Below are 17,035 nucleotides of genomic sequence, written 5' to 3'. Positions count from 1 at the left end.
GAGCTCGTGTTGGCTTGGAAGAACACAGGATGAAAACATCTGTTAAAATTATGCACGAATCAGTCCGAAATCATGCCACCCCAAATATTAAGTTGTGAAACGTTCTTTTTCTCGTTTGCGAAAGTCCAAAATTTCTTCACTCATGTTGGTAGCAACGTTTATATGTAATTTACCTTTTGAAGAGTTGTAAAGAGCACTCATCATGGCAGTTCACTCACAGAAGGTGATGACGCACGTCTCTTATTTAATCGTTTTAAGTGCTTCAGTTGAATAAAACACAGATTCACTTTTGTAATAGCGTGAACGTGAGTTCGGTGGTCCAGTTCCAGCAGGTCTGTTGCTCTTTTCCCTTCTGATTTCATTATTTGCTGTTCGGTATAGTTCCATAGCTGGCTTCCTCTACATTGCGCCCATTCAGTATGCCCTTCTTGCATTGTTGACTTCTTTAATACCCTTTAATACATCAATATCGCTTTCTCTGCCGCGTGCGTTAGCGTAACAACTACTGCGCGAAGCTGTATAGTATTCCAAAAATCATTTGAATAATATATAGTCCTAACTGCATTTCTAAATTTAGACACAATACCGAGTTTCTGAACGTAAGTCCGGGAACCATGACTGCTTCCCACAAGCTTTGCACTACCCCATAGTTGTACTCCCATGGCGCTTTTATGTTTAGTTACGACCGTGTTTCTCTTGCCTTTCAGTTGGGTCACCTGTTGGTATTTTTTCATGCGATTCTTTCCTACGCAATTCTACCCTTGCTAGTTTGCTTCCCTGTATGTGACTGCCCGATCAGTGACCAACAGTTAGCGAACAAGGGAAGCCTCAGCCTGGAACGAGCGTTTCGACTATAGGGGACGACAAATTCCCCTTCGCACCTTTTCTTGTGAACCGTTCGTAATGTGAACAATTTGTCTTGTTTCGATGCCTGATCAATGGTGCCACTGTTAAGCCTGATTTCTTTACAATAAACTTGGAACTTCGCCCTGCTCTCCATCAATATCTGCCAGAAACTGAATACCTCTCCGGCTATCAACCAACAGAACAGTGCTGTCTGCGTATGCAGTGCATCCGGAAGACGTTGCTCCCCCATCAGACACGTCGATCCCGTTATGTGATGGAGTACAACCCAAGCTTTCCGAATGTCTACTGCGTCGCCGCTACTCTCGCATGCTATCTGCACTTTCTTATATTATGGTAAACTTCGCTTCGTAACTTGCGTGTTACTTTCACCCACACGTTCATATCTAAAGATGTCCCACAAAATTTCCGTGCTTACACTGTCGTGCCTTGTGAAGTGAAGATCACCGCGCGCCGTGGAGTAATGGAGCAAGCAAGCTGAACCCTAATGTCTAGAATATTGTGTTACTTCATGCTAGAATTACTATAGACATATAGTGCAAATTGTCCTTAACTTAGTCCGTGCGAGTGTTTTCTGTAGCACGGTCAACTGTCGGACATGTTTAATTTAGATGTACTTGTCATTTTCTTTCGCTGCAGCGACAGTTTTTCTGCCTTATATATACATTAAACCACAGATGAACAGCCTTCGACTATTGGTTTAACAAGAGTGTTCGTATTTTTTCGTTATGTGACAGAAAAGGCAAGAGCGGAGCGCAACCGCTACTTGCGTACCTGTGACCCGACTGTTGTCCACGTAGAGCACGCCCCCTTTGCGGAGCAGGCCGGCGCGGTCCTCGACCCACTCGGCGGAGCCCTGGGCGCCGTGCTCGTCCGACTGCCAGAGCACGAAGGCGAGGCTGCGCCGCGGACTCCATCCCATGAGGCGCAAGGCTCGGAAGGCGATGGTCTGCTGCAAAAGCTGGCTTACGGGAAACCACTGGTTCTGGAGGTTTGGGTTGGTCACCGTCCGCGAGACCCTGGCGCCCAGTACCACCAGCCGGTCTGTCCCAGAGAAACGGCAGCAATGACGTAACAAGATATAGCGAACGATAGGTCATAGCGAAGTACGCGCAATCATCTAGCAACCGCAGCTTCATCAACGTTATCGATGTAGTGTACCAGTGTTACTTACGTCAAACCGACATCGCGATCGAATTCGCGCATATCGCGATATCTCCGACTACCACCATAATGTGCGGGACAGTCTCGTACCTCCCATCTTTGAAGTCCACATTGCGTAAGAGGAAGCAGCGAGCCGGTTTTTGGTTTGACTGATAATGCATTTCACCTGTTCTGGTCGTATTTGCAACTAACAAATGATAGTGTTTGTTAGCAAGGCGTTCGTGAGGGCGATAATACTTAAATAATGGAATAAAATGCTCGCCTTATTCTATACAGTGAAAAAGTTTGCTTACGGAAAAAAACTGGACACTCGGGGGTGACGGAGCAAAAGATTTCTGGACACAATGATACACAAGTATGCAGAATAGAGATATTTGTATAGACCGAAAGTTTATTGACATACAGGTTTAATTCAACACGGACACACGGGAAAGTGTTGTTCGACCATGCGAAACATTTTTTAGGGAGACACCCAATAAGCTTTCCGCGATCTTTTTTTTTTTTTTTCGCCGTTTACATCTCTATTATCATGAGCCTTGAGAAGTAGTCTTCAAGGTTTCGTAAACCGTAGAGCAGCTGGCTCTTGGAAAATGCGTCCGTCGGGGCTGGCTCGAGCAGAGAAGGGGCGCGCGGTCTTCTTTGTTCTCTTGGGCTCGACCCACTCTTGCCCTCGACCCGCTACCAACAGGTGGCAATATCCCCCCTTCGGAACAAAAGCATCGCCTCGATGCTAAAAAAATAGGCGTAAGAAGAAAAAAGAAGAAGGCCGGCAAGGCGAAAGTATGCCAAAACAAAAACATTAACGTCACGCCGGCACAGTCAATGAATGCTGAAGCAAGTCCACGAAGATAAATTAAAAGCAGAAACAAAGAAGGGCATGAGAGGAAAAAAAAAACGAAAAGAAAGAAAGTTACGGACGCTCAATGTACGGCTTCATGCGCACAACATGAAGTATGTCTGAGCTCGGTTTTCTTTGTGTCCTACTCCGTGTCTGCGATGTTGTGCCCGGAACAACTTCGTAGTTTACGTCACTGACGCGGCGGAGCACTTTATATGGACCGAAATACCAGCTCAGCAGCTTTTCACAGAGGCCACGACGGCGAACGGGAGTCCACACCCAAACTTGGTCCTCGGGGTTGTAGGACACGTCCCCTCTGGCGGATGTTGTAGCGTCGTGCGTCTGCCTGCCGTGGCTTGCCGATATGCAGCCACGCTAGCTGCCGAGCTTCCAGCTCGGCAGCTGCAGAGCTGGAATTGCAGAGCTGCCGAGCTCTGCAATTTCCTCGGCGTCAGTTGTCAATAGGTCAGCGTCTTGACACGGCAGCATAGCGTCCAGCATCGTCTGGACTTCGCGACCGTAGAGAAGGCGTAAGGGCGTGAAGCGCGTCGTCTCTTGTACGGCGGTGTTATACGAGGAGGTCACGTAAGGCAAAATCCGATCCCATGTATTGTGTTGGACGTCGATGTGCATTGCGAGCATGTCTGTGACCGTCTTATTCAGTCGCTCGGTAAGTCCGTTCGTCTCCGGATGATACGCGGTCGTCTTGTGATGATGCCTGGTGTTGCTTAATTAAAAAAAAAAAAAAACTTCGTCCATAAGCTGCGCTGTGAATGCTGTCCCTCTGTTATTACAGTGGAGGGAGCACCGTTACGCAAGACGATGTGGCGCATGAAGAATTGCGCTACCTCTGAGGCCGTGGTTAGTGGGATCGCCTGCGTCTCAGCATAATGTGTTAAATAATCAGTCGCGACGATCACCCATTTGTTGCCGTCGGCAGACAGAGGAAACGGTCCGAGAATGTCCATGCCGACTTGGTCGAAAGTGTGAGATGCTTCAATTGGCTGAAGTAAGCCAGCCGGTCTAACGGATGGTGTCTTGCGGCGCTGGCATTCACGACAGCCTTTAACGTACTGTTTGACGCTGGCCGAAAGTCCGGGCCAATAGTACATTTCGCTTACTCTAGTGTTCGTGAAAAGCCTAAATGACCAGATGTCGGTTCGTCATGGCAAGCGAAGAGGACGTCGTCGTGCATGTCCCTTGGAGCCACCAGGAGGTAAGCACGGCTGGTCGAACGAACATTCTTCTTATACAGCACGTTGTCTCGCAGACAGAAGGACGTCAGCGAGCGGCACAGATGGCGTGGTATGGTTGTGTCGCGGCCCTCTAAATGATCGATGATCGGTCGAATCTCAGCGTCGTCACGCTGCCGTCTGCTCAAGTCCGACGAACTAATGGCGCCCAGGAAGCCGTCATCGTCCTCTGTTTCCTGACTGGCAGGATCAATGGGTGCGCGGGACAGCGTGTCAGCGTCTTCATGCTTACGGCCAGACTTATAAACGATGGTGATGTCAAATTCCTGTAGCCGCAAGCTCCACAATGCCAGTCGGCCTGAAGGGTCGCGCATGCTTGCCAACCAACAGAGGGCATGGTGGTCCGTCACTACTTTGAAGGGACGACTATAGAGATAGGGGAGAAACTTGGTGATCGCCCACACGACCGAGAGGCACTCTTTCTCCGTAGTCGAATAATTCGCCTCGGCACGGGACAGGGAGCGGCTGGCATACGCTATAACTCTTTCTACTCCATCTTGAAGCTTGATGAGCACTGCGCCAAGGCCAATGCTACTGGCGTCGGTATGCATCTCAGTATCATCATCATCGTCAAAATTTGCAAGAACGGGTGCTGACTGCAGGCGCTGTCGTAATTCAGCAAAAACCGCCTGTTGCTCATTATGAAACACAAATGGCGTATCGTCCCTTGTAAAGCGAGTCAGGGGTTCCGCTATCTTCGAAAAGCCTTTAATAAACCGGCGATAGTAGGCGCACACACCCAGAAAGCGCCGGACGGAGCTGGAAGCGTCGGACGGAGCTGGAAGCGTCGGCAGGAGCTGGAAACGCGGCCACAGCGGCAAGCTTGTCTGGATCGGGTCGGACCCCTTTGGCGCTTACTACATGCCCGAGGAACTTGAGCTCTTCATAACGAAAGTGGCACTTCTGCCGATCTGCTGCTTCTAGCAGTCTGCCGAACGGATGGCTTCTAGCACACTCCGTAGGCGGTGAAGATGCTGCTAGAACGTTTCAGAGAAGATGACCACATCATCTATAGTACACAAGACAGGCCTGCCACTTCAGTCCAGTAAGGACAGTGTCCATCATTCGCTGGAAAGTAGCCGGGGCTGAACACAAGCCAAAAGGAAGCACTCAAAATTCATAGAGACCATCTGGAGTCACACAGCTGTTTTCTCGCGGTCGCGTTTGTCTACCTCGATTTGCCAGTACCCGCTTTTTAAATCGAGAGAAGAAAAATAGTGGGCACGCCGTAGTCTATCTAACGAGTCGTCGATACGCGGAAGCGGGTACACGTCCTTTTAGTCACGTTGTTGAGCTTGCGGTAGTCGACACAGAAGCGTAGCGTTCCGTCTTTCTTTTTGACAAGAACGACCGGAGACGACCACGGGCTGTTGGATGGTTCGATGGCGCCATCGTCAAGCATCTCCCGGACTTGCGTACGTATATATATGGCTTCGCGTTCTTTTTCCGACACGCGGTAAGGCTGCTGGTGTATCGGGCGTGCGTCTTCGTACGTGATGATCCTGTGTTTATTGATAGAAGTATGGCGTACCTTGGAAGAATGTGCGAAGCAGGTCCTGAATTCAAGCAAGAGCTTGCGCAGTGCTGTCTGGCTATCGGTGAACAGTTCAGAATTGATGTCGAGATGGCCCAGAAACCGTTCTGCTGTCTCCACTACTTCTGAGGTGAAACAGTTGTTAACGTTTGCTACTGCGTCTGCAAACGCTAACGAAGTGCCGCGGAACAGGTGTCGGTGCTCGTAGCTAAAGTTGGTAACAATTAAGCAATTGCGTATGACCAGCACGAAGCTGTATAACACTTCGAGCCACACAAATAATTGATTCAGTAGGTGTTCCAAGTTAGTTTCGGCCACCGCTTCGCCATCGCGTGAGCCACAGCATGTGACGTCGACGAAGACACTGGCTCGTGGAGGAAGCGTTACACTGTCTGCATAAACACGAAGTACGTCGTCGCGCCGTTGGCCGTCTTGCACCTGGATTGCTCGTTCGGCAGAAAAAGTGATACGACGCTCTTGCAGATCGATAATAGCGCCGTACTCCTGCAGGAAGTCAATCCCAAGAATAACGTCGCGGGAGCATTCGCGTAAGACAAGGCAGCTCGCTACGAATGTAGATCCTTGAATCTCAACTCTAGTCGTGCAGGCGCCCAGTGGAGTAACGACGTGGCCGCCAGCCGTCCGAATCTGCGAGTTATGCCAGGGCGTGATTACTTTCTTCAGCCGCTTAGTATCGAGTAGTCTGCGCCGGTGTCCACTAAAGCACTAACGGCGTAACCGTCAATAGTCACTGGTATATCGAGCGAAAGCCGGTCGTCCCGTTCAGCTGCAGGTGATGTCGGATCGGTATCTTTCCGTAACTGCGTCCGTCGGAGGTCTTCAGCGCTTCGACCGTCAGCGACCTTGCCCCCAAAGATCACCTCAGTTAGTTTTCCCGGCGGGGACTGGGCGACCGCTCGGGATAATACCGCTGGGGCGGAGATGAAAATCGTCTCGGAGACGGCGATCGCGACTGCCGCCTGGCAGGCGGTGGCAAGCGCTGCTGAGAGAGGTAGTCCTGAATGCCCCGGGGTCGCTGGCCCTATCGGGGCGGCGGCGAGTATGCAGAAAAGCCGCGAATCCCAATGCGCCGGTATGGGCACTGGCGGTACAAGTGGTCAGCTTCACCGCAGTGGAAGCACAGAGGCCGATGATCGGGTGTGCGTCAAACATCCGACTTTCGAGGGGGCGGGCATCTGTCGTCGACGTAGTGAACCGCCTGCTCCGAACAATGGGCGATTGGAGCGGCATGAACAACGGGCGCTGGCGTGTACCCAGCGTCGTAGTACGATATCGGCTGCGCCGACTGAAGTGACACCGTAGGAGGAGCACGAACGAACAGCGGCGGTTCGGGGCTTCTGCGTAGGTCACACGGTGGTATTCAGGAGGTACTGCCGCAGCGTTATCAGGAGGCCACGGAGCGTTATCAGGTCCCGGAGCGCCTGGTGCAGTTCGTCCTTGATATGGAGCTTACCGTAGAATGCGGTGTTACGGCGGCCTTTTGCAACTCCTCACGCACTGCAGAGCGGATGAGTTCTCGCAGACAGTCACCGTTGCTTCCTATGGCCGTGAAAATGTCAGCAGCAGACATGCTGTTCGCTTGCCGCTCATACAGGTTCAAGCGATGCAGAAACATCTTTTCCATGGTCACGGCCTCGGACAAGAACTCCGCGACCGTCTTCGGAGGGCTCCGTACGAGGCCAGCGAAGAGTTGCTCCTTGACCCCGCGCATCAGATGACGTAACTTCTTCTCCTCCGTCATTCTTGGATCCGCCCGTCGGAAGAGGCGCGTCATGTCTTCGACGTAAGTGGTCACAGTTTCGTTTGGCAACTGGACGCGGGCCTGAATCGCACGTTCCGCTCGTTCGTGGCGATCAGGACTGGTGTATGTCTCCAAAATCTGACGACAAAACTCGCGCCACGACGTCAGTTGCCCCTCGCGGTTCTGAAACCACGTACGCGTGCCATCTTCCAGGTAGAAGTAGATGTGTCGGAGTTTTTCCGTGTCGTTCCATTTGTTCACAGAGGCCACGCGCTCGAAGTCGACCATCCAGTCTTCGACGTCTTCGAACACGGGCCATGAAACGTCTTCGGGATCTGTGGGCTCTCAAGTGTGTACCGGTTCGGCATGGTGCTTCCTGTACCGGTTGGGGCGGTTTGAAGGGAAGCGCTGGTCATACCGGTTGCTGTGGTGGGAACCGTAGCGTCGACGACTTCTGGGGACAGTCTCCTGATCCTGCGGCTGGCCCGATGCACGGGAGTGTCGACAGGCACTGGATTCGTAGCGCGGATCCTTGGAGGGGTCTGCAACATCCGTGAGGACGCGTACCCCGCACCTCCGGCCACCAGTTTGTCACGAGCCTTGTGAAGTAGTCTTGAAGGTTTCATAAACCGTAGAGCAGCTGGCTCTTGGAAAACGCGTCCGTCGGGGCTGGCTGTTGTTGTTGTTGTCGACCTGAGTGGTTGTGGCGCATACCCACAGTGGGGGATTGGCCATGAATTGGGTGGTTATATTCGGTGTATAAAACAATGCAATTAACGATTCGAACACTGGAGCTTAGAAAGGAAGATTTTGTGAGAGGAGAGAAAAAAACTAATTAATAGGTACAAAAAGAAATAAATGAATATATGAATAAAAGAAAACTATGGTGGGAAGGGTGACAATTAGTTTAGCATGGTAATCGATTTGATTCAATGAGATAATTTTGGATTGCCATGCAAGCATTTCTGTGGCTGAACCCAATAATAAAGGCTCCAAAAGATAGGATTACAGGCTCCGATAAATCTAGGCCAATATTGCGAAGCGGGATTTCCAGTAGTCTTATCCTTATTGCAGAAAAACGCCCACAAGGCGACAAGAAGTGGTCTATTGTATCCGCTTCGCCACAGAATGAGCATAATGGTGAGGGGACCAGACCAGACCTGTGTAAGTAAAAGTTTATACGTAGGGATACGGCAGCGCAGCCTCGTGATGGCCACTTCAATTTTCCGGGTTTGCCAAAAATATCTGTGCCAAGGGTATACATATAGAAGATGTCTATAATCCAAAGAATTAGTTAGAGCAGAGCCTGACACTGCCTGCATAATGACACTCCTGCGAAATCTAGCAGCAGTGACATGAGCAGTCAAAGGACAATACGGAAAAATTGGTCCGGTTATCGATGCCTTGGCTAGTGAATATGCTATTTCATTTATAATAAGTCCTTTATGGCCAGGCACCCAAATATAAATGCAAACTTCTCAAATAACCAGGTACTAATGAATGAAACGTCCTCTATACGCGAGAGTCACAAGAAGCAGTGAGGGATGAGCACAATAATAATGAATCAGTGCCTATCACGGCAGACGTAATTGATGGATATAATTTGCGTAGAGCTAGCACCACCGCCATGATGATGATGATGATGATGATCCTTCACCATGGCTCGCACCCACTGAGGGGGATAGGCCAAGAATCGGGCGGCAGTAGGTAGCTAAAAAAAAAAATTCTTTTTGACAATGAGATACGCAAAGTAAAGAAGGCACAAACAAAAACAAAGAAAATTTTGTATACCTAGAGTATTGTGCCAACGAGCAGTCAGACTAACCGAAAGGTGAAAAATATAGTTATTATCAAGGTCAGAAAAAAATACAATGTTACTAACGAATTTGGAGAAACAAATTTCAGTGAAATGAATACTGATCTGATAGGTAGAATAGGGTTACTATAATTAACAGGGTAATCGTCTTGTTTCTGTTAAAAATTGAAAGACTGCGCAACAAACGTCTCTGAGACAATAGCCGAGGGAGGAGGCCCCAAATGATAATAATACTGGTGTACTTAATCTTAATCCAATTTTGCAGAGTGGAGCTTCGAGTAATTTCGTTCTCTGGTTTGAATAACGTCGGCATGATAAAAAGTAGTGGTCTATTGTTTCAATTTCCTTACAATTTTGGCACAGAGGGGACATCGTCAGACCAGCTCTGTGTAAATAGAAATTCAATTCCGGGATGCGACAGCGTAATTTGGAGAATGTAACTTCTAACTGCCGAGAAGGACACCACTGATTATTCCAGCCAAAACCGAGATGCTGAAAGTCTGTAGATGGGATCAGCGATAATTTGGTTAAGTCATTTCGTAGGCTAAACGTTCTGAATCTCGATGCAGTGACGTAGGCTGTATCCGGTAAAATATGAAGCACAGGTCCATTTAAAGATGTTCTGGCTAATAAATCTGCCATTTCGTTTATGTATAAACCGCAGTGTCCAGGAACCCAGAGTAAATTAATTTTTTGTAACGTTGTAGGGATTAAATTTTGAAACACATTTAAGATAGTTGAATTCGTTGCCGAGGAAAGCGACACACATACCGATCGAGAGTCTGTTACTACGACAGCTGATAATTGATTCGGGGGTAGTTTGCGCAGTGCTAAAACAATCGCCAATAATTCTGCTATGAAAGTAGTCGTGTAATCCGGAAGGCGAATAGAAAAGGACCAACTAAGAGAAGGAGAAAAGATGCCTACGCCAGCCTTTTCGTTTAACATTGAAGCGTCCGTGGCTATTATATTGTTTGTTTCCTGGTGAGAGAGGTAATCTTGTAATTGGTCATTTAAATATTGGAATGGCATTAGTTTAGCATTCGAGGGGAAGATATCGTCAAATTCAATTTGGAGGATTTTCTTGGATTGACTTATTGGGTGAATACATTGAATTTGTACATTCAGTGGTGTAAGCTGTGCCTGTACGAATACGATCTGAGGGGTGTGCAGTCGCGACCAATGAGTATTAAAAAACGTACTTGGTTCATTAATGAAAACATACATTGATCTTCTTTGGGGAGAATCGTAAAACTTTAGGTACGTTTGGACAGTAAGGATTTGGAATCTACTAATTAAACATGGTAGTCGCGCTTCCATATACAGAACGTTGTTTGCAACAAACTTAGGGAGTCCAAGGCACAAACGCAGAGCTTCCTTTTCTAATAGTACCAAAGGTTTAATTTTATAAGCTGGACACCCAGAAAATAAGACACATCCAAATTCCATGATTGGTCGGACATACATTTTATATATCATAATTAATGTGTTTCTTCGCAGCCCGTATCGTCGGTTACTGATTTTACGCAACCATCCTACAGCCCGAGTTGCCTTAAACGCGACTTTATCAATGTGGCTTTTCCAGTTTAGTGTTCCATCATATGTAATTCCCAGATATTTAAGAGAATCCACCTGAGGAATGAACTCTTGACGATACATCAGTGAAATGTGAACGGGAACATCTAAAGGAAAGAGAAGGAGTGCACTTTTACTAACGTTCAGAGACATATGTATGGTTTCAATCCAAGTTTCAAGCATAGATAAGTAATTTTGTAACATTTGATAAAGTGAATGTAGATCAGCATTCGATGCAAAAAAAGCGATGTCATCAGCATAGACGTACACATGAATGTCTTGGAGCAGCGGGATGGAGCTTAAAAATATATTAAATAAAACAGGAGATAATACTGATCCTTGTGGTACTCCCCTCTGTTGCTTATACCTAGACGATGAACATCCGTTTTGAAAACAGTAGAACTCTCTTTCCCTTAAAAATTCTGACAACCACGCCGTGATGTATTTCGGAAACCTGTAATTCTCTAATTGCTTTATCAGTATGCTATGTTCCACGGAATCATAAGCTTTTGCTAGATCCAGGGTCACTAATGCTGAATATTCTCTTCGGCGACGAGCAAGTTTTATGCGACTCTCTAAATCTACGTGCGCACACCAAATCGAGCACCCTGATCTAAAACCAATTTGACAGGGGCTAAGTATTAAGTTTTCAGAAATGTAGGTCGTAATTCGACAATTTAAAATTCGTTCAATTAGTTTAACTAAGTTTGATGTTAGGGAAATTGGTCTAATATTATCTAAATCATATCGACCTCCCTGTTTTTTAAGTATCGGAATTACCTTAGCAAGCTTCCATTCTGAAGGTACCCACGCATTTTTTAAAGAGTAATTTACCATATTCAAAATTTCTTCTGGGGACAATTCATACAGAATTTTTATCACGGCTGTGGTAACTCCATCTGGTCCTGGCGCTGAAGAAGGCAGATAGCGAACAACATCCGCCAGTTCTTGTGTTGTGACTTCCCTAAATTCCTCTAGTGGTAACGGTTTCACTATGTACGGTGGAATGATTGAAGTGAACCTATCTTTCAGTCCTTTTCCAATATTTTCTAATAATTCGGATAATTCACGTGGCGAAAGCACGGAAGAGTCAATATTTGCTGGAACTGGAATCATTTTTCGAGAGCGTAAAAACCTAAAAAGGGCTTTTTTGTTTTTTGATTTAGACAGACGATTGTATTTATTCATATCATACTCCTCTTTGGCTTTATCTATCGTACGCTTAAATGTTGCAGCAACAAATTGGTAATCACTCCAATTCTTTGGACATTGATTACAAAGAAGTTGCTTCCAGGCAGCTTTTCGTTTTCGGTGGGCCCTCGCGCAATCTGAATTCCACCACGGACTTAATGGTTTACCTGTGTTGCAGGTTAAATTAACTGTTGCATTCTTCGCGGAACGCTTTAAAACTGCACAGAGGCTCAGAGCCCTAATATCCTCTTGCATATCCGTACGTGAAAGCATCGTAGACTTCAAGTCTTTTGAAGTTTGTTATAGTTTATAAATGAGTTATTTTTCCTTCTAAGAGAAATCACAGGGAAATCAATTTGAAAAATAATTGGGAGGTGGTCGCTGTTCGTAGCACAGTCTATAGTATTCCACGATGATATAGCTAAAGATGAGCTGGAGAAAGTGAGATCTATAGCCGATTGAGACTGTCCGCGAAGAAACGTAATAACTTTTGAATTTAGACAAGATAGATTATTATCAAGAGTCCATTCCCACAGGCGTTTTCCTTCTGAATCAGTTTTAAAACCCCAAGATACATGGTGTGAATTAAAGTCACCAGCGAATACTATGTCTTTTCTGCAGGAAGCTAATACGGTGTCTAGAGAAAATGTATCCTGCACTCCTGCTGGGAAATATAAATTAACTAAGGTAAAAGGGGAGCAGTCTGGGAGTGAAATGTCTAATGCTAAAATTTCACATTCGGTAGACATTCTTTGAAACGATATCGTTGCTTTGTGACTAAATTTATTTGAAACCAAGAAAGCAACGCCACCACCTCTGGCAGGCCGATCCAAACGAAACATTCGATAATATTTTAGAGAATATTTTTGACCATTTGAAAGCCAGGTTTCTTGTAAGATAATGATGTCTGGAGAAAATTGAGAAGAAATATACGATAGATCTGTAGTAGCAGAAACAATTGAACGACAATTCCACTGCAAGATTTTTAGAGACCCTATGGTGAAGATAGAACGGTAGCGGAAACCGCCTGATCCAAAATAGTCTCTTTCAAAAAGTCCTTCTTGGAAAGGTTCACTTTTTCATATTTTTGAGTTTTTGACTTTGAAGAAATTTTGTGGGGAGGAGATCGTGTGCGTTTTAGACTTTTGTGTTCCATGTCTACATCCTGGTAGTCTTCATACTCTTCCGTTAGGGGTTCCGGTTCCGTCCGTTCTACTTGAGTAGAAGGTCCTGCGCAAGGGGAGTCAGCTGACGAGTTTGATGACAATGTTTGTTTTTGAGTTATGTTTAGTACATTTGCAACCTGGTATGCAGGAGATTGGGTAGAGGCTGCACCAATGACCTGCGCTATCTGGCTAGTCATCATTTGTGTCAAGGACTCAAAAAGAGTTGTTGCAAGTCGTTCCATTGCCTTTTCCATAGCTTTCTCTACTGCCTCTGCTATGGCCTTGGATAGAGAAACATCCATACTAGCGGTGTGACGAGCTGTTACGCCTGCGTAGCCCTGGGATCTTCCCTGAACTTCTGTAACTGCTTCCCTACGTGAGCAACGCCTGCGTTCCACCACTTCTAGTATCCTTAATTCTCGTTCCTTTGCAGAACAGTTTGAATAGTCTGCAGGGTGTGCTTCATTGCATAGGCAGCAGTTTTCTTCCTGCGACTTACAATCTGTGCTGTCGTGATTCTCTCCACATAGGCGGCATCGAGTAACCGATCTGCATCCTTTTATAGTGTGTCCGTAGCGCCAACATTTCACGCACTGTAGTGGTCTTGGGGAAAGTGGCTCTACTCTGTATATCAGGGGCCATGCCTTGATTTCAGTTGGACGAACTGTTCCCGCGAACGTAACAATCACCGACTCCGTAGGTGACTTCCTGTTCTCAATAATTCGGCTACACCGGTATACGGATACAGCTCCAGCAACTGAAAATAAGTCTAGCACTTCTGAGGGGTCCAGGCTCGCGTCGACCCCACGAACTAAGCCTTTCGAGCATGCAAGGTGTGGTGGAATAAACGGGCTCACCGGATTCGATGCGAATTCAGAACAGTTTAGAAGGTCTCGAACGCACTCCTGGTCCGATGAGCAGCAAAGAATACCACCGCGACCAAACTGGCGGACCTCGGTGATCTTTTGGAACTGGGAGGAGGCCTTTCGAAGCTCCACCTGAATCGCTTTCGGATTCTTCATCTGAATCGATCCCCCATTTATAGGCACAAGAGCCACAGGGACACTTTTGTTGCCACTGCGTAAAAAAGAGTCTATTGGCCACTCTCGGGAAGGGATTGAGGCTAGCCAAGGGGAATGCCCTTGACCGGGGGAAGAAAGAGACATCAGGTTAGTCTGACTTTACACTCGCGACACAATAATCCTAAAGGTGAAGAAAAAAGATCAATAAATGAATCAAAAGAACAATCGAGACGTTAAAAGAGCAATAGATAACCGCCGCCCGATACTTGACCACACCCGAGACAGGACAGCAGACGAAGACAGCAGGCGAGCGGCGAGCAGCTGATGCGTCCGACCAGTGCGTTCCAAGAATTCGGCTAAAGGGGCGCGCGGTCTTCTTCGTTCTCTTGGGCTCGACCCACTCTTGCCCTCGACCCACTCTTGCCCTCGACCCACTACCCACAGGTGGCACTATATAGCATCAACTCGGTAAGCTAGTGTGTTCTTTAGGACTTAAACCTCATTATTTTCCCGAATCATTTCTCGCAGAATATTTCCTATACATACCGTATACACTCTAAAAACAGTTGTGCCCTTTGGGGCGTATTTTTGCCACAGAACAATAATCGTCATCTGACTTGCGTGGCTTTCCTTTCTTTAACGCTGTGCGCCCGGCACTTCTCGGTCACGAACGACAAGAGCGTTATCAGCGTGACACAGCGTTCTCGACAGGAAAGTAGCAAGTGCAGAGTTTTCAAGATAGGAAACGCAAGCAAGACAGATGACGATTATTGTTGTGTGGCAAAAATGCACCCCAAAGGGTGCAACTGTTCTTAGAGTGTAGACTCGTGTAAGGGCCGCGCTTTTATTTCCCAATTTTGACGAGGTGCGGCCCTTACACGGTACCGAACCTTTTGATAAAAATGGTGCTGACGCAGTCGGTGACTTGTGCACATTCCGGATCCCTGGATGTACCATTACATCCGAGGTCAACACTCAGCTCTCGCCATCTAGTAGCGGCACGCGGAAGTATGCAGCGTGCGAAAATTCGTCAATGCGCGCGCGCGGCATCGGGGCACCGAACGCGATTCCTTCGCTGATGGAAATCTTTTTTTCCAAATTTTGGGCTACCAAGTTCGGGGTGCGGGCCTTACACCAGTATATACGGTAGCTGTGTCAATACACTTTGGCGAAATATCTGCAATGCTTACACCCTAAAAAAAGTTTACACCCATTGGGTCGTATCTTGTCCACAAATAATAATCGTCATCTGCCTTGTTCGCATTTCCTTTTTTTTAACGCTGCGAGCCAGGTACTTCCTAATCACGAAAGGCTTGCCCGTTATCAGCGTGACACAGCATTCTCGGCAGAAAAGTAGCGAGCGCCGAGTTTTCAAGAAAGGGAACGCAAGCAAGGCAGATGACGATTATTGTTTGGGGACCAGATACGACCCAAAGGGTGTAAACTTTATTTAGAGTGAAAATTACCCCCCCCCCCCCCCGCCCCTCCCCACATTTTTTAATGAGGGGCTCGGCTCCTCCTCGACACCCATTCGACAAGCGCTGGAGGTGATTTTTTTACAAGTAGTACCTCGTGCGGGCCAATTCTAGCCCTTCAATTTTTCGATTAATGATTTAATCGAGATTAATGGGTTGGTGTGGCATGAGCAAAAACAGGAAAGCAGGTATTGTCGTACTACTGCATGCATATTTTCTCCGAGGCCGTGCACATGACGCTCACCACCCTTGTTCTACTAAGATTCTTGGCACAGAATACTGTTTCATGAGCCACGTGAGCGTGAAGCTACCTGCTCGTGAATTAGTGAAGGTTCACGTTGGCTTCTTTAGGTTACCAGTTAATTTTATTTTGTTTAGTTGTGCATTATGAGTGCTGTGTTATACCAAAGACGCATGCATTTTGTCCACTTTTGTAGGTAAGTAGGAGCGAGGCCATAATATAAGTATATTATTGTAGTGCCTGAGGTTGTGAATGAAGAAATGCAACTAATTTATACTGTGTTGCAGTTATACCCCTGTCCCACGGGCACCCGCGAACTCTGCTGAGCATGAAACTCCCTAATGGAGATTTACGGAAATGGAGTTATGGTGGCTAATGGAGTTGTGGCCGTGCCACACGGCACAGTGTGAGCTTTCGACGGGTGCCGCGTGGGACAGAACCGGCGCTGCTGCGCTTACTTCCGCGTGCAACTGTTCACATATACAGTCGCCGTTGAAGTAATCTATAGGTAGTTTTTTTAATGCAGTATGTAATCTAATAAAATCACAGTGAGGAAGTTTGCTGTATGTTACCGCAAGATTCTTGTTTTCCAAGCATAGCCAAGTTGAAAGCAATGCTGGCCGCGCTGTGCTTTCGTGCTTGGGCGCGTGGGTGACGTTCGACCAGTGCGCTTCGAATAGTGATTTTGTGCTGTGTAATCAATCGTGTGTGTGTGTGGGTTGGCGGTGAGGCGCCGGGATCGCTCATTGCGGTGTGTGTCACCCGGAGAGTTTATCCGTACAGCACGTGCGGATAAACAAACCAAATGGCGGAACATGCGGCATGGCGAAGCATTGGTGACGATGCTGTGGTCGTGTACTGCGCTACTGCTGCTCTCTCGTTAAACACAAACTTCGCGTCATTTAGATTCCAATATTGCGCTGGATCTGCGTGTTTTTTTTAATAGAGAGAAATACAATCATGCGGGCTTATATGCAAAACTTAGTTGTTACTTTTGAGGGCTTTTCTGTGCGATATTATTGAGATGCTTCTGTGGTGCCTACCTGGTTCGATGTTTCCTCTCCACATGCCGATGACGTTCTCGACTGTGGAGACTGTGATGTCGTTGTGCGTCGTTATCCCGAGCCTGCCAAG

General features: G+C 47.2%; 1 protein-coding gene across 1 annotated transcript in view; it reads right to left on the bottom strand.

Moving 5' to 3' along the window:
- Positions 1–17,035, bottom strand: part of LOC125947380 (glutamate carboxypeptidase 2-like) — a 77,227-nt gene that overhangs the window by 58,885 nt on the left and 1,307 nt on the right. The window contains exons 4-5 of the mRNA XM_049672002.1: positions 16,945–17,027; positions 1,639–1,908 (exon numbers count right to left, since the gene is read on the bottom strand). Coding sequence (XP_049527959.1) covers positions 1,639–1,908; positions 16,945–17,027 — 353 coding nt within the window. The remainder of the gene's footprint in view (positions 1–1,638; positions 1,909–16,944; positions 17,028–17,035) is intronic.

Source organism: Dermacentor silvarum, chromosome 1 (genome assembly GCF_013339745.2).
Source record: "Dermacentor silvarum isolate Dsil-2018 chromosome 1, BIME_Dsil_1.4, whole genome shotgun sequence".
NCBI classification, from domain to species: Eukaryota; Metazoa; Arthropoda; class Arachnida; order Ixodida; family Ixodidae; genus Dermacentor; species Dermacentor silvarum.
Note: the sequence above shows the minus strand (reverse complement) of the source record. Positions and strands in the feature narration are given on the sequence as shown.